This window comes from Saccharomyces eubayanus, chromosome XIV (assembly GCF_001298625.1).
Source record: "Saccharomyces eubayanus strain FM1318 chromosome XIV, whole genome shotgun sequence".
NCBI lineage: Eukaryota > Fungi > Ascomycota > Saccharomycetes > Saccharomycetales > Saccharomycetaceae > Saccharomyces > Saccharomyces eubayanus.
Window position 1 is genome coordinate 119,117 of NC_030973.1, and position 21,252 is coordinate 140,368.

Here is a 21,252-nt window from a genome sequence, read left to right on the forward strand (position 1 = left end):
TCTACAGCATAGTCAATTCATGAACTTAAATGTGCACTTAAATACATAAAAGTATACCTTACAGACAAATATCTATTGTTGTTCTTGGGCATCGTCAAAATTGTCATCGTTGCTTGAAGATGCATGCAATCCTCTCCCTGGACTGTTTTCCTTTATTTGTTCATTGTGTTCATTGTTTATTGACAACTTTGATAATTTATTGCTTGAACGCTCATCTCCTTTAGTGTCCTTTTCTGTAGAAGTAGTATTGTCTGGAGATACAACTTGAGCTTTGACATCATCAGAGCTTTTGAGTTCGTCCTGGACATTTGTACTTTCTTCTCTAAATTGTTCTTCCAATTCATCCAAATCCCTGAGCAATTTCTTCTTTTGAATCTTACGCTGAGAAGCTTTCCTTTTCGGCTTTTCATGAACCTTTTTATCGTTGGTAGTGGCACTTTCTTCGTTATGTCTTTTTATCGACTTACTACTACTCTCATCATCTTTTGTTACTGTATCATCTCCCTCATTATGGCCTTGTTCTTCTGCTGCCGACGAGTTTCCACTCGTAGTAGTCGCAGCTGAGGACGACGTATCTGAGGGAGATACACCGGCGGGTGATTCATCTGTGGTTGCGTTCTCTGTGTCTTCGCTTTCGAAGTCGAAAGTGTCACTCCTCTGACTTTCATCTGTACTAGATGACGACAAAGGTATGTCCGCGTTTTTCTTCCACAATGACTTGTCTTGCAAGCGGACTGGTACAGTGTCACTTGGACCCTCATCAGTACCTTCATCGTCAACAAAGGGTCCTATTTTTGAGGAAATAGAATCATCTACTGCCCATATGCCAATATGAGACCAGTGAAGTATACAACGCAATTTACACAGCTGTACCCATGCTCTTTGAATATTAGTGGTTGGTTGGCCCGGCTTTACATTCATTTCGGAGGACGGGACTTCCACCCTTGGTTTACTCTTTGTTGAAGAGTTGATGCCAAGGCCCGCCATGAAACTCAATCGCTTAGCCATCTTATCATGAGGAGAAACTCTGCCCCCCTCTGATTTAGTTCGCTTTGTGACCTCTGAAAACCTCTCCAAATCACCCTTGGCAATATTTTGCAAAGTTACCTTCTCTAAATGCCATGCTCCTACCTTTAATGATCTTAAAAATGCAAAGATTTCACATGTTTGCCTTACCTTTAGCAAACACCAATGACATAACGGGTAGGTATTTGTTACGTGTTCCGCACCATCATCAGACTTATGTAACGTTTTCAGCACATACATCCTTGCGTGTTCAATAATATCGTCTCTGGATTCTCCACAGAAGGAACATGCAGCATGCACAGCTACTGGGGGCGAATCCAAGGGAAACTTAAACATCTTTGGCATATTAGAAGTGGCTTGCTTCACAGGGCTACTTGAGTTGTATCCGATTTGGTAGGTTGCATTGACACCGCTTAATGGTTCCACAACCACCATACCATCTATAATCAGAGAGAGTAAGGTTTTCTTAACCAACCAGCCAATTCCGGACGCATTATCGATTTTAAGTATAGGTTGGATTTCATCATTTACCAACCTTCGTATCAATTTTGACTCTGATGAAGTTGCCTTTATATTTTCACAATGAGGTAGTGCAGCAACAAATTTTAAAAATTCATTGTAAAGATTTGAATCATAACGAATAGATGATATTGTTGGTGAATATACAATTCCACTGTACATATCTTGTGAAGTGAAAGAGTTGGAAGTTGGCACTTTGTTTAAAGAAGTGCTAGAAGAAGTTGCGGAGTCGCTTAAGATGGTTGAGTATCTACCGGAGTTGTTTGTGACCGTACTCTCATTGTCTAGACTATGCATTACTTTCTTCAAATTTTTAAGTTGTAAGGTCAATGTCTCCAATAATGTGTCCTTTTCACGTAGTTGTTCGGTAAGTCTCTTGTTTAATATTTCGATAGCATATTTCTCCTTTCTAGCATCAGCAACCATATGGTTTGCTTCATCGAAAAGTGAAGCTGTCAGATCTTCGACTTCTCTGTTTAATTTTCCAGATTCATCCTCAGCTTTAGTTCGGAGCTGAGTTTCTTTGGCAATATTCCCATTCAGTCTCATCACTTCTTCATCTCTCTCTGATAATGTCTGTTTCAGGGTATCATAATCGGTTTTCAGCTGGTTGTAGTTATCAATCGCTGACTTTTGACTGGCGATGGTTCTTAAAGATTTATTAAGCTGTTCCTCTAAATGTGATTGTTTATCTACACTCTCAATTAGTTGAGTAGACAGGGATGTAACCTGTATTGATATTCTTTTTGATTCCTCAGAAGCATCCATTTTTGAAGTCTTTCCCAAATAGATATTCAGTTCAAAACAATGTCTTAATGATATTTAAAATCAAAGAGCTAATTTCCGAACGCTTTCAAATGAGATCAGCGATCATAACATTACAATCAACGAAAAACCTACCACACGAATCGCCCTATATGTCACTATTTAAGGTAAACGAGCCATGTTTTAAAGATGCTTCAAGGAACGCGAAATACGGGGTCCGGGTAGTAGTGAAAAGCAACAGGTGTGATCAAACAAGATCGCTATAGAGCGGATTGATAATTAGTACTCTATTAAGATGAATACAAACTGTATCATAAGTGATCTATAAACATTGAAATTATATATATATATATATCATTATAAATGGTGAAATGGTTTCGTGAATGATTTTCTAGTTTTGCTGCTTTAGTATTTTTTTTAGATGATTTGACTTTTTTGTTTTCAATCTTACTTGAAACTTAGCTTGTTGCCTGTATTCGTCTCGCCGTTTGCTCTTTCCTTGCGAGCTCTCAATTTTTCTAGATGCTCATCGAGTACGGAATTCTGCTTTACTGGGGTATCAGAACCTCGTAATTCCTTCAATAGCATTCTCGCTCTGTCAGAGATCTCTTCTTGATCTTCCAATGCAGATGCTTTTGATGGGGATGGTAAATCTTCTGGAGTGTTCATAAAGTCTCTCGTGGCAAGCGGCGTAGGTGATTCAGCATGGATCGCTGCATCCGTGTCAGGGGTTGAGGCTTCCGGAGAGTAGAGAATAGATCCATCTTCATTATCCAAGTCGTTGAGTACTTGTGCCGAATTATCTTTGTCAGAAAGATATTTCTTCCTAACCAGAGCCCTTTTTCTAGCAGACGAAGGATCACTTTTAGCGGGGCCTGCATTTTTCAGCTGTTCTAATAGTTTATCCATAACAGCACGTCTGTCTTCCGTTTCTTCTTCCTCATTTCCTTCGGGTGAAGCTCTGACCTCTCTGTGCTTTTCTTTCTCTTGTGCCCTTTTTTGCTGTTCTTCTACCATTTTCTTATGCTTTTCATAAAGCCTTTCTTCTTCTTCTGCGGCCAAATTCTGTGATTGGGCTCTCTTGTATTCATTTATAAAATCTGCAAATTTCTTAAAAAATGAAATCTTTGCGAACTTATCACCAGAATCCTCACCATATGTTTGCATTAAACTTTCAAACTCCATGATAGTTAACTTAACTTCGTCTTCCAATAAATCTCCCTTCCTTCTTGCTTCTGGTAGTACAGGCAATGTTTTTATCAGAACTTTATCCAATGGATGGAACTTCGAAGAGTCACTTAAATTACCAATTTCAACTGAGCGCTCTACATTTACAATTGATTGACTAAAATCCTTACAGTCATTAACTAATTGTTCAATAGAGACCTTGACGACATCTAGTACAGGTTCTAACTCCTTTAAGAAGTCATTGAAATTTGGGTAGTTTAATCTAATAATTTTTTCGACGTAATTTAAGAAAGTCATACTATTATTGGTATCCTTGATAAATGTCAGCCTTTGTAAAGTCGAAAGTTTAAACCCTTGTGCTTGCTTTGAGGTATCGTTCATAAAGTTACCGACAGCTAGAATAACGTTGAAAACGTTACGTAAATTATCTGACTCCTGAAGCGCACCAACAGCTCTGTCAACTTTTCTCAACTTCGCCAGCAGCTCATTATACTCCTTTTCATATGAGGTAACTACCGTAAGAGCTCTCATACGAGAACCCCAGTACGATTCCAGATTAACCATTAATTGCAGGTAAATCTGATCGGCCCTTTGTAGATCATTCGGATCTTTTTCTGGAGGTTTGGCATCTTCAAGATCCCTAACGCCTTCCCAATCGGTAGAATATGGGGCATAGTTTCTAGCTAAATTGACAGATACTTCTGTGATCTCAGGTTTTGATAAAAATTCGACAACACTAGGTGTTTGTAAAAAGTCTCTGTCACACTTCAAAATCTTTTTGACCAAATCGACAACTGAAAGTGAAGAGTACATATGCAAGTTGATACCAAACTGTTGAGAAATGTCTCTGGATAAGAAAGTTACTTTCTGTAAATCTTCCTTTCGCTTAGTGGCTAAAGATTTGATTTCCCTAGCAGCAAAGGCCTTTTCTAAATCAGCAAGGACACCCTTTTCATACAAATCATCCGCAAACTTCTCAGCCTTACCTGATCCCCAAATGGAATTATCAGTAGAGTCTATTTTTTCCCAATGCAGTTGCTTTAATTTTTTGTGGGGACGTGGATATTTTTCAAATAACGATGGTGACTGAGGAAGCAACGGAGATGTGACGGCTGATTTCATTTGAGAAGCTGGCATCATCGGTGGAGCTGGTGGAATTGCACCTGCACCAGTTGAAGATAATACAAAAGGTAAAGGTGGTGGTGGAGGAGTTGCTCCATTATTTTGGCCAAATAATCCCATAGGAGGAGGAGGGGGAGGAGGTGGAGGTGGCGGCGGAACGGCAGCAGCAGCGTCTCCAGCAGCAGCAGCAGCAGCATTGTTTTCTGTTTCATTTTCATTATCTGGTGATTGATTAATCTTACCGAACAGATTCAAAGGGAGTGGAGGGGGAGGAGGAGGAGGGTGAAGCGTCGATGATGTGGTAGAAGGATTTTCACCTTCAACTTCTTTATCAGAATCACTCACATAACTTGTATCTGTTGTGGCGCCTTCTTCCGTATCGTCAGAATGCTTCCGACCTTTGTTTTTAACGTGTTTCTGAACATCTTTCCGCACCCTATCCGAAATAGAGATTTCATCCCCTGTGTTATTTTCTGTTAATAGGTCTTCATCTTTGTTTTGGTTCAATGGTTCCACTTTATTTACCTTTTGTGTCAACTCTTCTAAATAAGGAGCTGAAGACACGGTAGACTTCCTGAGCCTGTTTATGAAGGATTTCTCGACATTGCTAGGCATGTGCCCCGAACCATGACTGTCTCTCAAACCTGCAGACGCGGTGACGTTTTGACCAGTCCCGTATTTTTGAGACAACGCATCAAGAAAAGATCCGGGACCTGATCCTGCAGATAACTCTGAATATTCACTTCTTCTTTCTTGAGTTGGAGATGCATCTTGATATATTTCATCATCATCAGCTTCGGAGCTGGAGGAGAAAGATTTTGTTTCTTCGTCTTCGTCTTCTTCAGTTTCCTGTTTGACCTGAGTTTGCAAATCCAACAATTCATCTGTTATTCTATTAATCTCGTCTAATTTGCTTTGGTATGCCTTAGGGTCAAGGCTTGGATAGGCCGCATCGTTTTCTTCATTTATGGTAAATTTCTTAGGTGTTTCTATAAACTCCTCAACATTAAAGTCGATACCAAATCCCTTATATTTGGTTTCCAGTTCCTTTAATCTCTTCAAAGCCAAAGACTTTTTTTCATTAAATAGCTCATTAACACGTTCTTCGACATTAAACTTAGAAATATCATTACTTTCCATTTGAATTTCAGCTAAGGCCCTCCTTAAATCATTTAATTTCTTCATATCAGCTCCTTGGGTCTTGACTAAAGATTTCTTGATTGTATGTTTTTTATGCTTCCTTTTGGGCTTTTTGATCTCTATAGGAGGTTCGAGGCGTTCTTTTTCAAACTCAGCAAAGTTTGTCATTTCCAACTGTCTTGCTTCATTTTCGATATTTTCCATTTGCATTCTTAACATTTTCAGCCTTTTGTTGGGTTGAAGTGTCATACCGAATTTTTTCGAGTCATCTTTATAATCTTTCTTTGCCCTCGATAATCCATCCTGTAATACCTTCTGAATATTTGCCTTTTCGGAGGAGTTTAAACTTGAGTTTATATCTTTAGTTCCTTTACTTACATCAAAACCATCCTCAGGTCTGGAGTTTAATATAGTTAACATTTTTCTCAATTCAACTTCTTGCTGATGCTTTTCCAAAAGATGTTTCTTTTTCAATTCTTCCAGTTCAGATTCCAGCTGTTGCATAACCCTTTGGTTCTTAGCCAGTATACGATCTCTTCCATGTAGTTCATCCTCTAATTGCCCAACGAGCCCGTGCTCTGCTTTACTTAGCTTTTCACTAAGGGAATCCCTCTCTGCTTGAATTTCTTCTAATTTCTTTGTCAGAGTTCTACTTTCTAGTATTGCACGACGTGCTACTTCATCAGTTTGCATAGCATCATAAAGCCGCTGAATGGCCATGTTCATATTCGTTTCTTCGTCGGCTGTTGAGGCAACACTGACATTAGTCACTAAAGAGTCCATTAATTTCAACTGTTTGGATAGTTTGGAGGGGTTCTGATTCTCTTCGATTAATTTCGAACTGGAAAGGAAAAGATGCTGTACTAAAGACACCAACAATTTCTCGTTATCCGTGCCTTTACATACTTCCCAAAGATTTTTCAACAACGATAATGGATCTTTCAAGTCCACGTTAAATGTTTTGTTACTTGCCTCCAATTTCACATTAAAGTCATCGAGTTTATTGTTATCATATAATTCAATTTGATCAATCACTTTGTCATAGTCTAGCAATTTTATTTTATTCATGATTCGTAAAATACCACAATTTTCCAGCTTTGTTCTTAAAAGCATTCTCTGATTAATGTTATCAGAACAAGAACACAAATGATTGATAAAAACCATGGTCCATTGACAATATTCTAAAATGGCATTTTCACCTCCACCGTTTTTAAATTCATCGGATGCTCCTACCAAGGAACCCATTTTGCCTCTTCCGTCTAGAGTTTGCTCCACAGCAAATAACCAAGCTTGAATAATTTTCAAGTGACTTTCAAGGGTTAGATGAGAGAAATATTGGGGCATTTTCTTGAAATTTTGAATCATATGAAGATTCTGGCCTATTCTGAATTTCTTATCAAGGGCTGTTAAGACCGCTTCGAACCTGTTTTTGTTTTTTTTTTCCAACATACAGACAAAAATTTCAGTGGCCATCTTTCTTGTAACCAACTTCGTGGAAAACAAACCTTCTGCGACAGTATCGGTCATCAGTCTATGCGTGCTGAATTCATATAAACCTTGTGAAAGCATCGATAAGACTCTAAAACATTTGAAAAAGGAATTTTCCTTTTCTAATAATTCTTTTGTCAAATGTTCCCGAGGCGCCGTCTTGTATATCGAGTTCATTAGTACGTTAGCCATGGCAATGTGACCTTGATGATCTATAAAGGCGTCTACCCAGTCTAATTGTTCTGTCCTCAAGGTGACCCATAAATCTTTCATTTCGTCGGTCGTAAGCTTATCGGCCAGGATGCGTTGCACATAATGTATTGGTGGTCTGTTTGTTCTGTCCCCAGGAAGAGTAGACGCGCTTGTATTAATTTCAGGCCCACCTCGATAAATACTGTTTATAGATGGTTGCTTTTTCAAACCCCCGGCCATTGTTTTCTTATTATTATGGCCCTTTGGAGTTGACGTGCCCACGGTTGAAAGGGTGGTGGAATGGTTTAGAGTGTTACTATATACAGTAGAGGTCGGAGAAGAAGCACTTGTCATCAAAGCAGATTTTGGCGACGAAAGTGTTGAATTAGCTGTAAGTATGGGATGTTGGTCTGATGCCATCGAAGTACGCGAAGCAGCGGAAGAGGAAGTCGTGTTTGCTCTAATCTTTTTCAATTCGTTTTGTAAATCTTGTTTCACAATCAGCCATTTCTTTTCCGTACTGTAGCCCATCAGCTCTTCTTGTTTGTCACCTGATAAAGATTGGAAAATGTTTCTTTTGTACATAATGTCTTCAAACAGAATTTCCACTTCGTATGGATCCGAGGGCATCTCTAAATGTATTTTGCCATCAGGAGTAGTGAATTTGCTCAAGTTTGTTAAAGAGCCAAGGGACAAAAGACTTGCCGCAGAATGACTCTGCCCGGTGTGTTGTCTCGTTAGCTTATTAGACGCCTGAGAGGAGGTCCTCTTAGAGTACGAATATTTGGACTGAATTGAATGCGACCTTGCATGCTGGGACGATATTGGCGCATCGGTACTTATTTTACCATTCATGTACTGAGACAAATTTTGGGTGTTGAGTGTCGCTTTCTTGTTCAGTGGCCTTGCTTCAGTGGATGTAGACCTGGATGGTCCATTTAGCCTTCTAAAGGACGAGGACGATGCAGATGTAGTGGTCGTTTCCTGTCCCACGGGAGGATACTGCTGTTCTGATGCATTGTTCGGAGCGGTGACATTACTATTCGATGCACTTGAATTAGCCAGGCGCTTCAAGTTTTGGAAAAGACCGGAACTTGAACTGGAGTTAGAATGACTTTCCTTCGAATTCGAATTCTTGGAGCCCGAATTCTTCAACATTTGGTTATTTCGCTCTTATTTCCTTAAAAGGTTCAAGGATGTTTCTCTGATATGAACAGACACGGTATAAGTCTAGTTATAATAACTCCTCTTCAATACGGAAGATGAAATGAAAAAAAAAAAAAGCTAACAAAGTCAGCAGAGAAGCCCAACTGTATGAGATATGTAAATCAGGAAGGAAGGAAGGAAGGTAAAAGAACTACCACCTTATGATTGATACGGAAAACGATTACCACACAGCCGTCAGTGTCCTCTTGTCTCCGGGAAGCGTCCATGCTATTGTTTGTAAAAGGGATTACAGTTTCCACATCTGTTTTTTCTCTTCTTGCCTCTTCCACGTCAAAAACCTGACACTAGCGTCCACCGGGTAAGTTATGGAAATTGCGGGCGATGACTCTCGGCGGCTAAAACAATCAAACAAGGAGAAGTCACAGTAGAAAAGGTTGATGGGATATGCCAGGTAAGTAAGTATATGAGTGACTACACAGTTGTTACAGGGCTATGCAAGGACATCCCACACGCACTGCCATTTGGTTTTGTGTAAGGGTTCTATCCATACCTGCTCCTCTATTTCACGGCGGTCGGAATCTATGTCGACGTCCTGCAACTTCCAGATTATGGGACACTTGAACCAAACCTGGAATGTGATCCAGATTGCCACAAACAGGAAGACCGATATGTATGCGGCGACAAAATCTACAGGCTGGAAAATGGGCGCAAATGCGGTAAATCCTTGGATCAGAACTATCAGGGCGATGAAAAAGGACGCATAGTAAGCTAGGTACGGCATCATGCGGGCCTTGTAAGGCAGATCATTCCTCGATATTCCGCGTTTGCTTATCGCTTGCATAAAACGGATGTGCGAGAACGAAATCAGCAGCCATGCAAAAAAACCTGCCACACCAGTGATGTTCAACAGCCAGTTGAAGGCCTTGCCACTGCCTGCAGAAGTCTCTAAGAAAGCCAGGAATCCGAATACGGATGTCGCCAAAACGGCAAAGTAGGGGACTCCGCCCGTGGTAACGATCGACAGAAACTTGGGTGCCAAGCTGTTTTTGGATAGGCTGTACAGGACCCTTGAGCCGATATACACGTTGGAGTTGCCCGCAGAGATTATGGTGATCAGTACAACCGCGTTGAATATGTCTGGGAGAACCCTAGTGCCGGAATTCTCGATGCTGATCATAAAGGGGGATGCGGAGACAAACGATCCGTCACTGTCCAGCTTCGGGTCATTGTACGGAACCAAGAGGCCTATGAAAAACAGAGAGAGGATATAGAAGACTAGAATCCTGACTACAACTTTCTTAATTGCCCTTGGGACGGCCTTTCTTGGGTTAGCCGCTTCACCAGCAGTGATCCCGACCAGTTCAGTACCTTGGTAGGTGAAGGCGGCGTTGATCAAAGAGGAGACCCAACCGAGAAAACGCCCYTCGYTTTTGTYACTRGARATGATACCRGGCCCCCAAGCGCCTGGGTTTCTCCAGTACCTRAAWCCRATRGGWCCWTSMKGSKRYCCRSCACMAMMWAYKAYSMAGRMSKAKWWKAKWWWSMMCMYRAKSRSCRMGAYWWYMWYYRWKGMRRCMMWRMAWWMMWMSWMMYCMYMRWMKTWCWYSRSSRRRAAMWTSWTYAWMRTWRTMAGSASSCAMMAKAWRRCWAYSMWMMMMSCYRAMRGRRSYWYMKYWKYYSWSYAWTMMWKGAYKWKSYSWMYYASTRMRRMTWSYWCSRSMKMSRWSRTGRMSCAMYWSRACMRSYASWWSWWAYMGYYGKYRRYRSCGMMMRSRGSWGRYRRMAASMWCYTYKRGRMRAMKRYRRWGRAYGASGWCRYSRSRRKWAWKRWKGYSRYYWYMYCYMSCRRCKRWKKCRYSAMSKARWMMAYRRYRSYYMYSAWRAWWWWAKMSRWYAKSRRSSCGMCRRSGSSKSCMKYGYKCRSSRGSGKSGRRMYRMYMMCKAWWAKRMSRSYMSYGMYRRTRSYMCCKMSYRSRRYMATMMYMMYKWKWYKCYGCTKCWWSRMKYTCCKWWYMWSCTYSYSYKSKWRSKKMKYTKCCKCYTYKWMWTCKTCMKYWSYWRYMYMRTSMKMGGCWRYKMKRGMCSYCGRKRMMKMSTKTSYRWYGKAMTKKACGTCWMCMAKSKYSYCMTCYTKYATYRWSSYGWTSKWSKTYWYYWSRTWKYRMKSCTYYTYGKCCAYGSMRWWKKCSACMKKYTTRYTSMYKRYAWYWAYCRCCKYSMTKTSRTKTTSYMKCTGATKWRTWSWKKYRKCYYRYRYAMKMKRMWMKWMRRAAGWTWSMWRMKMYKCRTMCCAWKWSKWKKRYRWWAWKMAWYYWCYRRASWWSSCYAKAYRYAYKGYRTRWYMWSWAKWYTGYWSKCGYTSCRYTTSYYYGGMKYYRTWTYRYCTWWRKWSWMRKMKGCWGAKKGMSRASTWYKKYKAWGTKCWSYKMMGRSKYSKTKWYAAAWARSRACCWWRCWMRMKWAMWKSAYCKCWTRAYKRTYWTYWWWWRWMWWWCSWYWTWSSSMGGSRKYKMSMCSMAWWWWWKSMWYKYWWYTYKYYWYSTKYSSRARWARKGCSMWWSGSYGYRCGYTWCYKKWWMMRMCGRARAGMRRSWWYWGKCWYSMGSMYCWMYCSCMWRCKRCRKSMRKWKSYGRGKMMSRKWKYWKYSTMYKWSTACCSCAMYGSKMSSSRSRYAKCSSMYWCTCWYWMCKSRYMYTSCKTYRSAYTTRMMRKWYYCMMYWYKKYRCKSWYCYWYYMSRSWMKWSYSKRRWRGRWSMGYRMMRWRKKGRRWMYKKYAARTSYRAMGSARKRYSMGKWRWGAGWRKSSGMTRYSYSSSKMSCRKTGSGGTASWMRKASRMWRMWMYSKKMCYCRSMWMYKSMYGYMGYWKGSGRKWGRKSCKSRWGMCWRWWSYYKCTYTYCGKYKKWWMMRGWARCGYRCRSCSWWKSGCMYTWYTYSSRMASRWRRMRARWWRMRWKSMWWWWWTKSGKSKMRMYSCCKSSSWAWRWSGWWWKWYWWWWRAWRAYMRTYAWGMGRTSMWKTWMKYKWGYWWGGTYSYTWTTTRWMAMSRMSYCKKMRSWGMACWTMRMMRWASTYSKCMMTCWGCMKMYKWSWMYWWAGRYRAWAYRRMKCCRRRSAARYGSARCGMSWRCARWMTWSWKRWYAYRCMRTRYRTMTRGSSWWSTYYRGWRRWTKMWTWWYRYMMWMSWMWTGGKAYGMRKMKYWKSWAWCTTYYKWMKWKYMKMKTRYRYRRGMYRMMWSWAYWMATCAGMKRSAAMAYSAMAKSRMGGYGRTWRWTRYMRKSARYAARMMKGTSGMMWWYKSCRTGGMCRARRAGSMKYRMWAYSWRRWRAMSWMSAWCRSSWYRATRMARGAKGRSRMSMTKGKWGACGTMMAKTMCRWYRSAMASKMKKYMYCGRSGKCYMKMRYWGCCKMKSAYKRKRYWRSWRMKGAMGAWKWMRARGMGGMARMKMMSYWMSMRSRSRAGSWKRWWMGGARMKYSWWGMAGCRGMRWMWMRKKRKKATKRYYSYRSKMGGKRSYAYYRKCRSKRSYSKYMTWWTMGKKRKYRKYYCSMCSCYSSYGMRCRMKGSMSSCSYYGKCGSSYYSMTRWYSKMTWWWWTYWTSRKRRSYRYYRTKKWYTMSKTSRYGMMWYMGYYGSKRGRKRWRRYSRCMWYMWTWMYYSYSRYGWCSTCRTYCWYYRYMKTYKYCYMRARGWKSTTKYYRYCWSCYSYKKKCGSYRYYRMCRRCKRTWWSWWSTRSYKGTYSWRKTGSKYCAYSWYSKMKSYSGWRSWAKYYKYASTRRKWSRSMWMRTCMWKKAWTRSWSRRMWRMKRWRSYYCYKTYRGSKKKKWKSRTWGYYWTMTKKTGSSTSCTKAYWAYKWTRAWSAWKTTYYYSSYSRWGWAMKWYKRKGRKKWSKWKKWWTKYWKKGYYKCMWYRRWKRWWRTCKYGSYSMTYRKGKKSWWWMTMWWMTMSKYCTKSRTMRTWKKTKGTGSYGGRYMSCMKSAWGGWCCYATYGGWTTYAGGTACTGGAGAAACCCAGGCGCTTGGGGGCCYGGTATCATYTCYAGTRACAAAARCGARGGGCGTTTTCTCGGTTGGGTCTCCTCTTTGATCAACGCCGCCTTCACCTACCAAGGTACTGAACTGGTCGGGATCACTGCTGGTGAAGCGGCTAACCCAAGAAAGACTGTCCCTAGAGCTATCAATAAAGTTGTCTTCAGGATTGTACTATTTTATATCATGTCTTTGTTCTTCATTGGACTCTTGGTTCCATACAATGACAAACGTCTGTCTGCCAGCTCTGCTGTCATTGCATCATCACCCTTTGTCATTTCCATTCAAAACGCCGGTACTTATGCTTTGCCAGACATTTTCAACGCTATAGTCTTGATCACTGTTATCTCTGCTGCTAACTCAAACGTTTACGTTGGGTCCCGTGTTTTGTACTCTTTGGCCCAGACCGGTAACGCTCCAAAGCAATTTGGATACGTCACTAAGCAGGGTGTTCCATACTATGGCGTGTTGTCTACAGCTGCATTGGGTCTTTTGGCCTTCTTGGTTGTCAACAATAACGCCAACACCGCATTCAACTGGTTGATCAACATCTCTACTTTGGCTGGGTTATGCGCTTGGTTATTCATTAGTTTAGCACACGTCAGATTCATGCAAGCTTTGAAACAGCGTGGTATCTCTCGTGATGATTTGCCCTTCAAGGCTAAATTCATGCCCTACGGTGCCTACTACGCGTCCTTTTTCGTCACCGTCATCATTTTCATTCAAGGGTTTCAAGCATTCTGTCCATTCAAAGTGGCCGAATTCTTTACGTCCTACATTTCTTTAATTCTTTTGGCCGTCGTGTTTGCTGGTTGCCAGATGTACTATAAGTGTAGATTCATTTGGAAACTGGAAGATATTGATATCGATTCTGACAGAAGAGAAATTGAAGCCATCATTTGGGAAGATGATGAGCCAAAGAATTTGTGGGAGAAATTCTGGGCAGCCGTTGCATAATCATAAAAACATTACTCAAAAACAAGATAGAATAAAAAGGAAAAACACTTCATTACATACAATAGCCAGGGTGGCCTTCTTTCAGAAAATGGCCCTACACCTTATATATAGTATCATCACTATTATTTACTATTCATAATATGTTAAATTATAACACAGTCATTATCACCTTCACAGCGACAGCTGTACCATCCAATTTATGTTAGACAATAGCGCTAATACTATCTGAAAATATAATATATAGTATTCACATCACGTTCTACGATATTTCAACTGTTGTCATTTTCGTGTGTTTGCACTGAAACGAAAGAACCCTGCCAAAAAAATCGGTAATGAAGATCCAGTATGCACTAGTGCAAGGATTTAAGCTTAAGACCCTTCATTTTTGAAATATAACTTCTATATTAAGAAGGTTCCTGAACTCGTAATTGAGGGTATTAAATTTTAGTGGCTCATTCCCGATAACTTTTTATTGTCTTGCATTGTTGAATATCTGTTTCCATCATTATGCCTAAAGAATCTAGTTCAAAGAAAAGCTTTGATGATACCCTCGAACTGAAAAAAAACGAACAGTTATTGAAGCTAATAAACTCTAATGAATTCACTTTGCACAATTGTGTGGAGTTGTTATGCAAACACTCCGAGAATATCGGTATCCATTATTGTTTGTGCCAAAAACTGGCTACATTTCCTCACAGCGAACTACAGTTCTATATCCCTCAATTAGTACAGGTCCTAGTTACTATGGAGACAGAATCAATGGCTTTGGAGGATTTACTATTGAGACTAAGATCAGAAAACCCTCATTTTGCGCTGCTGACATTTTGGCAACTACAAGCATTACTGACGGATTTGTCTACCGATCCTGCTTCTTATGGTTTCCAAGTCGCTAGAAGGGTTTTAAACAACTTACAGTCTAATCTCTTTAATACGAACTCAAATGACATTAAGACGGTTAAGATACACGAAAATGTCGCACCAGCCATAATCCTTTCTTCCATGATGATGGCAGCAATAGCATTACCCCAGTTAAGTGAAGCTTCCAAGCCATTGGTAGAGTCCCAAGGTAGAAGACAGAAAGCATTTGTTTTTAAATTAGCAAGGAGCGCAATGAAGGATTTTACCAAGAATATAACTTTAAAAAATACTTTATTGAATAAGAAAAACTCCAAAACCAAAAGAGTCAGCTCGAATAGCAGTTTGACTCCAAGCTCTCCGATAGATTTGATAGATCCAATAAAAACCAGAGAAGACGCGTCGTTTAGAAAATCCAGACGTAATGAAGTAAAGCTAGATTTCGACATAGTAGACGATATAGGGAATCAAGTCTTCGAAGAGAGAATCTCATCCTCCATCAAACTACCTAAACGTAAACCCAAATACCTGGATAATTCCTACGTACATAGAACATATGACGGTAAAACTATAAATAATGATGGAACACCAAGGACGAGTGAAGAAACCATTGATGGAAAACGAAGTAGCTATGTTCCTCCCAAGGTCTACAATGATGAGAATATAGACAACATTAACAATGGAGATGAAACAGGCGGGGAGACGGAGGAAGACACAGATGCTCTAAACTCCGACCAGTTTACCAGTTCTATGCCAGATCTACATAATATCCAACCAAGACTTTCTTCTGCATCATTCGCATCTTTAGAAGGAACACCTAGACTGAACAGGACTAACTCTCAACCGCTTTCACGCCAAGCAGTTAAAAACAGTAAGAAAGAAAAATCATCCCTAAGTCAGGAAATTGATCTATCCCAATTGTCAACTACTTCGAAAATCAAAATGCTTAAGGCAAACTATTTCCGTTGCGAAACACAATTTGCCATCGCATTGGAAACAATATCACAGAGACTATCTCGAGTACCGACAGAAGCCAGATTGAGTGCCTTACGTGCTGAGTTATTTCTTTTGAATAGAGACTTGCCGGCAGAGGTGGACATCCCCACTTTGTTACCCCCCAACAAGAAAGGAAAGTTGCATAAATTGGTAACAATCACTGCTAATGAGGCACAAGTTCTGAACTCTGCAGAAAAAGTTCCATATTTATTGCTGATAGAGTATTTGAGGGATGAATTTGATTTTGACCCGACAAGCGAAACAAATGAAAGGCTACTAAAGAAAATCAACAGCAATCAAGGCAGCTTGATATTTGATTTGAACTACATGAAAAGAAAAGAAAACAGAGAGGATATAAATGAAAATACTTCTGCAAGCATAATCATGCCACCTTCGTTACATGATACCGATGCACCTTACAACGAAACGTCTCGTGATGGAGACTTGTCCGGTACTTCAAGAAATACGTCAGTCTCTGCGGCACGTTTTAAAACTGAAGTTAATAAAGAAGAAGATCTAGGTGATATGTCAATGGTGAAGGTCCGGAACAGAACTGATGACGAGGCGTATAGAAATTCTTTAGTGTTACAAAGTGCCACGAGTATTCCTGTACTGTCTGCCGGTAGTCAAGACAGAAGTCCGCAACTAAACTTTGGTTCAAACTTGGATGATATGCTCATTGGAAATGGCACTGGCAGCAAAAACATTCATAGTCAAACGGACGCTTTAGCCGACCAAATGAGGGTCTCGGCGGTTATGTTAGCGCAATTGGACAAATCACCACAGCAATTATCCGAAAGTACAAAACAAATTCGTGCTCAAATCATCTCATCAATGAAGGAAGTACAGGATAAATTTGGCTATCATGATTTGGAAGCTCTTCACGGAATGGCAGGTGAACGAAAATTAGAAAACGATTTGATGACAGGTGGTATTGACACGTCATATTTGGGCGAAGACTGGGCCACCAAGAAGGAAAGAATACGTAAAACTTCGGAATATGGTCATTTAGAAAACTGGGATCTATGCTCCGTGATCGCCAAGACAGGTGATGATTTGAGACAGGAAGCATTTGCGTATCAGACGATCCAAGCAATGGCCAATATTTGGGTTAGAGAAAAAGTCGACGTTTGGGTTAAAAGAATGAAAATTTTAATAACAAGCGCTAATACGGGGCTTGTGGAAACTATTACAAATGCTATATCCGTGCACAGTATCAAAAAGGCCCTAACAAAAAAAATGATCGAAGATGCAGAACTGGACGATAAGGGTGGCATTGCATCATTGAATGATCACTTCCTTAGAGCATTTGGTAATCCTAATGGATTCAAATATAAGAGAGCTCAAGACAATTTCGCCTGTTCATTGGCTGCATATTCTGTCATTTGCTACCTTTTACAAGTCAAAGATAGACATAATGGTAACATTATGATTGATAATGAAGGTCATGTAAGCCACATTGATTTTGGGTTTATGCTATCGAATTCTCCCGGTTCAGTGGGATTCGAAGCTGCACCATTTAAATTAACTTATGAATATATTGAAATCTTGGGTGGAATACAAGGAGAAGCATTCAAAAAATTCGTTGAGTTAACGAAGAAATCGTTTAAAGCTTTGAGGAAGTATGCTGATCAAATTGTATCAATGTGCGAAATCATGCAAAAAGATAATATGCAACCTTGTTTTGATGCTGGCGAACAAACCAGTGTACAGCTACGACAAAGGTTTCAACTAGAACTGTCTGAAAAAGAGGTCGATGAATTTGTGGACAACTTTTTGATAGGCAAATCATTAGGCAGTATTTACACGAGAATATATGATCAATTTCAATTGATCACTCAGGGTATATACAGTTAAGGAAGGAGGATCGAAGTGGATATGATGTATATACCTATTTATTTATACCGAAACGAAAAAACAAAACAGTAAAATAACGAATGCAAAATAAGTAAACGAGATTTAAAACAAAAAAAATTGATTGAATATACATATACATTTTCTTATTTTCTACGTAAAGCATCAAAACGTTTCTTTAACTCGTCCAGTTCATCATTTTCTTGTTCTTTTTTGGTCTTCCTTTTGGTGGTTTTTTTTTCAGATTGTTTCTTATCAATTACTTCCTTTTTAATGTCCTTTGGAATCTTCAGTTCGTTGTTTATATTCTCACTATTTTGTCTAGGCTTTTTGATAGTGATAGGGTGTTTAGCATCCGCGGTGTCATTCTCGTCATTATCTAAGGCTAGTATGGGCTTTTCTTCGTCTGTTTCTTTAACATCTCCTGGAGCACCAGTAGAGCCTAAAGAAATGCTAGAAGAGGACGAGGATAGAGAATCATCCAGTTTACTGTAAGGCACGTCATACGTTCTTGCAATTTCTGTTAAATATAAGTCGACAAGTTCCTCTTTTGGCACCGAAGGAGAGCATTTTTGCACGATTTTATCAGGAACATCGATATGATCCGTTATAATCCCAGTGACAAACCCAGCATCTAGTTTCCAAGTCATCAAGTCCTTCAATTGGCATAGTTCTTTCACTTCATCAACAAAAAGAATTGAATAAATTAGGGATCTAATAGCCTCGTTAATACCGTCTTCCATATGCTCCTTGATCAGCTGTTCTTCATTGGAGATATCATTTATCACCTGCACCCTAGCCAATAGCAATTCACAGTATAGTTCCAATATTTCTAATAGTTCAATATGAATATCATCGTGAATCAATGTTTCTACGCGATAATGCGCTTTTTGTTCTTTGTTTGTTAATAGAAGTTGCGCGACCTGTCTTCGAGACTGCTTTGCAATCGCCTGTTGCTTTTCTTGTGCATATCTTAATCTTTGAATGCACATTTTCAGGCACGTTTTAAGCTTGACCTGTATCATTTATTTGGGAGTTGTTGTGTCCTTCACTGTTAGTATACATGATTTATTGCGCATTCGAACTTTTTGAAACGTTGTGGTAGAATTAAAACATACATTAAATGGAATTATTGAAGGAGGCATTTCTTTCAGCGTGGTTTCTTTTTATTGTTTCTATTTTATCTATTTCAACTGATCCCTGATTAGCTGAAATTCATAGTATATTTTTCACACGCTCTAAGAGATCTAAAAACGGTTTGCAGAAAAAAGTAACAGTAGGATAAGAATAGCCAAACCGTTTAATTCTAAAAGTACAAAAAAGGAGCTGTATAGTATAAGTAGCCATTGCACATACAAGTGTAAGTATTATCTATCATAGAATTTATATATAGATATATATAAAAAGAAAGGGAAATATTAAAGAGAAAAAAGCGCCAAAAATTATGAAATGACCATGTCAACAGGATATTTCAACTCGTCATGTTGGCCCTTGGTATCATATTCACTTAGTCCAATAACGCCGCCGAACTTCACAAATCTTTCAAAACGCTTCAATCGTAAATCGTCAACTTTCTTGACCATGTCCGGCCAATAAACCTCATGTTTGTATTTAAAATCTAATAGACCATTGTAGAGTGCATCCAATTGAGAAGGCTCTATATGGTTTTCGAATGGTTCATCGAATATAGCCTTCGATTTAGTGGCAGGGTCCAGAAATGGATACATCATTTTCAGAAAAGCCCATGCAAACCACGGAATATTAATCAAGACACATTTGGCTAATCTCTCAGGATAGTGGTCTTGCATAACGTTCAGACACATTCTAGCAATAGAAATTGGGGGCGCTTTATCTGTGATAATACCTGGTTCTTTATAACTCTTAAAATCTACTAAGACTGTGATCTTCTCTACGCCTTGAGGAGCTACGGTGACTGCCGATTCCATCATGTAAATCAGTTGTTGGACTTGTCTAAACGAAGACTCTGTGTTTTGACGACCATTTCTCATGTAATATAGCGGTCTCTTGGCATTATCGAAACCTAAAAGAACTTCCTTACCTGTTTCATTCTCAATGGCAACCTTTTCTGCATTTAAAGGATCTTTATCCTCTTTACCATGTGTAAGACCGATTTCTCTCCTCCAGACCAAAGTCTTGGTCACCCCCTTTATAGCGTTTGCGGTATCCCATTTATTGGCTCTTAAATATCTCAAGAAGCATTCTCTAGAAAGCCAAAATTTTTCCCAATCACTCAAGGGTCTTGCATTGGTGTGGATCCCGTTGTCAAGCTCGTTAATATTTTCCGGCAATTTTAAATTGTCGTCTTGGAAATGCAGTAAAACAGCTCTATATTTTTCATTTTGATCCTCGGAAATTGGCTCCAGTGGAGTTGCACTACCGTACTTTGCGGGAGGGTCTAAGAATATTTTATCGCATGGAATAAGTTTCTCCTTGGGCACAGCAGGTGTATGGTCTCGTTTTCTTGAGAAAAGACCCATCTTTGCGTTTTGATTTTTGGTTTCTTTGTGACATACTTCAGGGTCTTTTCCGTAAAACAATGTAAATTATATTTATGTAAAGCGTGATTTTTCCGACGATTTTTAAATCCCCTCTATTGTTAATTTTTTTTACCTTTCTGGAAGCCAAGAAAAAAACCTAAAATGGCATTATGAAATGTATGAGACGGTAATAAAAGTATTTAAATATTTGGTAAATTGTTTATAGACTCGTAGACAACAGGATGCGTATATGTGAATTAGTTTCTTTTTAATTAGAGATCATCCCATTAGCCACATGAGGACGTTTTGCCAGATGAAGCCGTAGACGAACAAGAAATAGTTGCACTTCTTGACGGTTGTTTTGCTCACGGAGACATGTATGTCGTCTTCACCAGCACCGGAGCGGCCTAGAAGATTAAACTTGACAGATCTTAGTAGGAATACGCCGAAGGCTATGAATAAGTAGAACTTTATCAGGATAGTCAAGTTGAATGGCATGGTCACATTGGTTAACAGTTGGGCGAGGATCAATGGAACAAATTTGTAACCGACGTAACACAACAGTTCCACCAGACTGAAGCTTGGAATCTTCGAATCGATCAAAAGATATAGACCCAATTTCAAAATCAATAAATCCAGCCCGACAAAGCCCAGCGTAGAGGACAGTTTGTAGTACAAGTCCTCTGGGTTAAAAGAGCCTTGTAAACCCTTTTGTGTGTTCCAAATAAGAATGTAGGTGACCAGCCCCATGATAGGCATGTACATGTCTGGGGAGTTTACGTCATCCCTTGGTGGCAAAAAATTGCCAGAGTCCATGATCCGTTGCCAGTTCTTGGTACCGTTGATAAAGGGCACCAAGATGAGTTTCAATTTATTGAACACATAACGGGTGCTCACCTGGAAATACGTGKAGATCTGCTGGGAGCCGGCGGCGTTTGCCGTGGCTTTATTGACGGTCTCTTGAAACTGGTTAAAATTCTCCTGACCAATAAAGTTGGAAAAGGCACTCTGCCCCAATTGGAATGCCATTGAACCACGTGTATCTTGGAACGGAAAGCCGCCGGCACCATTGGTGTTTGCGTTCACATTTGCGTTCACGTTTGCGTTCATGTTTGCATTGATGTTAGCCTGGCCGTTCATCGGCATGTTTCTGGGCATTTGCATCGGTTGCTGGTGTTGTGGAGTGTGAGCAAAGCGGTCGTTGACGCCGTTCTGCTCTCCGGTAGTGTACGCATACGGATTATAAGACATCTTAGTAAGCTATTCTTCTTCTTTTGCACTCAATGTTCAGCAGTGAGGGGGAAGTGGAGACGGGCGAAAAAGACAAAGTGCAAATAAAAAAACTGATCTGGTGAACTATAATATGAGTTCTGATGTCCTGGCTATGCTGTCCTGGCACCCTCTGTAACAAGAATGCTGTCACCATTGGTTCAAGGTCCAACGTTATTGCC

General features: G+C 40.2%; 8 protein-coding genes across 8 annotated transcripts; 2 read left to right on the forward strand and 6 right to left on the reverse strand.

The window, feature by feature from the left end:
- Nucleotides 1–72: 72 nt before the first annotated feature.
- On the reverse strand, nt 73–2,313 carry SEC2 (guanine nucleotide exchange factor SEC2; the record flags this gene model as incomplete). The annotated part of the gene is made up of 1 exon (XM_018367499.1): nt 73–2,313. The coding sequence occupies one exon, from the start codon at nt 2,311–2,313 to the stop codon at nt 73–75; it is 2,241 nt and encodes a 746-aa protein (XP_018219623.1).
- A 444-nt stretch (nt 2,314–2,757) lies between these two features.
- On the reverse strand, nt 2,758–8,598 carry BNI1 (formin BNI1; the record flags this gene model as incomplete). Its single annotated transcript, XM_018367500.1, has 1 exon — nt 2,758–8,598. One exon carries the CDS (start codon nt 8,596–8,598, stop codon nt 2,758–2,760), a length of 5,841 nt encoding a protein of 1,946 aa, XP_018219624.1.
- Nucleotides 8,599–9,097: 499 nt separating this feature from the next.
- ALP1 (arginine permease ALP1) lies at nt 9,098–9,784 on the reverse strand (the record flags this gene model as incomplete). The annotated part of the gene is made up of 1 exon (XM_018367501.1): nt 9,098–9,784. The coding sequence occupies one exon, from the start codon at nt 9,782–9,784 to the stop codon at nt 9,098–9,100; it is 687 nt and encodes a 228-aa protein (XP_018219625.1).
- A 3,043-nt stretch (nt 9,785–12,827) lies between these two features.
- On the forward strand, nt 12,828–13,598 carry LYP1 (lysine permease; the record flags this gene model as incomplete). The annotated part of the gene is made up of 1 exon (XM_018367502.1): nt 12,828–13,598. The coding sequence occupies one exon, from the start codon at nt 12,828–12,830 to the stop codon at nt 13,596–13,598; it is 771 nt and encodes a 256-aa protein (XP_018219626.1).
- Nucleotides 13,599–14,105: 507 nt separating this feature from the next.
- Nucleotides 14,106–17,306, forward strand: PIK1 (1-phosphatidylinositol 4-kinase; the record flags this gene model as incomplete). Its single annotated transcript, XM_018367503.1, has 1 exon — nt 14,106–17,306. One exon carries the CDS (start codon nt 14,106–14,108, stop codon nt 17,304–17,306), a length of 3,201 nt encoding a protein of 1,066 aa, XP_018219627.1.
- A 143-nt stretch (nt 17,307–17,449) lies between these two features.
- IST1 (Ist1p) lies at nt 17,450–18,328 on the reverse strand (the record flags this gene model as incomplete). Its single annotated transcript, XM_018367504.1, has 1 exon — nt 17,450–18,328. One exon carries the CDS (start codon nt 18,326–18,328, stop codon nt 17,450–17,452), a length of 879 nt encoding a protein of 292 aa, XP_018219628.1.
- Nucleotides 18,329–18,745: 417 nt separating this feature from the next.
- On the reverse strand, nt 18,746–19,801 carry PDR17 (phosphatidylinositol transporter; the record flags this gene model as incomplete). The annotated part of the gene is made up of 1 exon (XM_018367505.1): nt 18,746–19,801. The coding sequence occupies one exon, from the start codon at nt 19,799–19,801 to the stop codon at nt 18,746–18,748; it is 1,056 nt and encodes a 351-aa protein (XP_018219629.1).
- Nucleotides 19,802–20,080: 279 nt separating this feature from the next.
- YIF1 (protein transporter YIF1) lies at nt 20,081–21,052 on the reverse strand (the record flags this gene model as incomplete). The annotated part of the gene is made up of 1 exon (XM_018367506.1): nt 20,081–21,052. The coding sequence occupies one exon, from the start codon at nt 21,050–21,052 to the stop codon at nt 20,081–20,083; it is 972 nt and encodes a 323-aa protein (XP_018219630.1).
- Nucleotides 21,053–21,252: the final 200 nt, after the last annotated feature.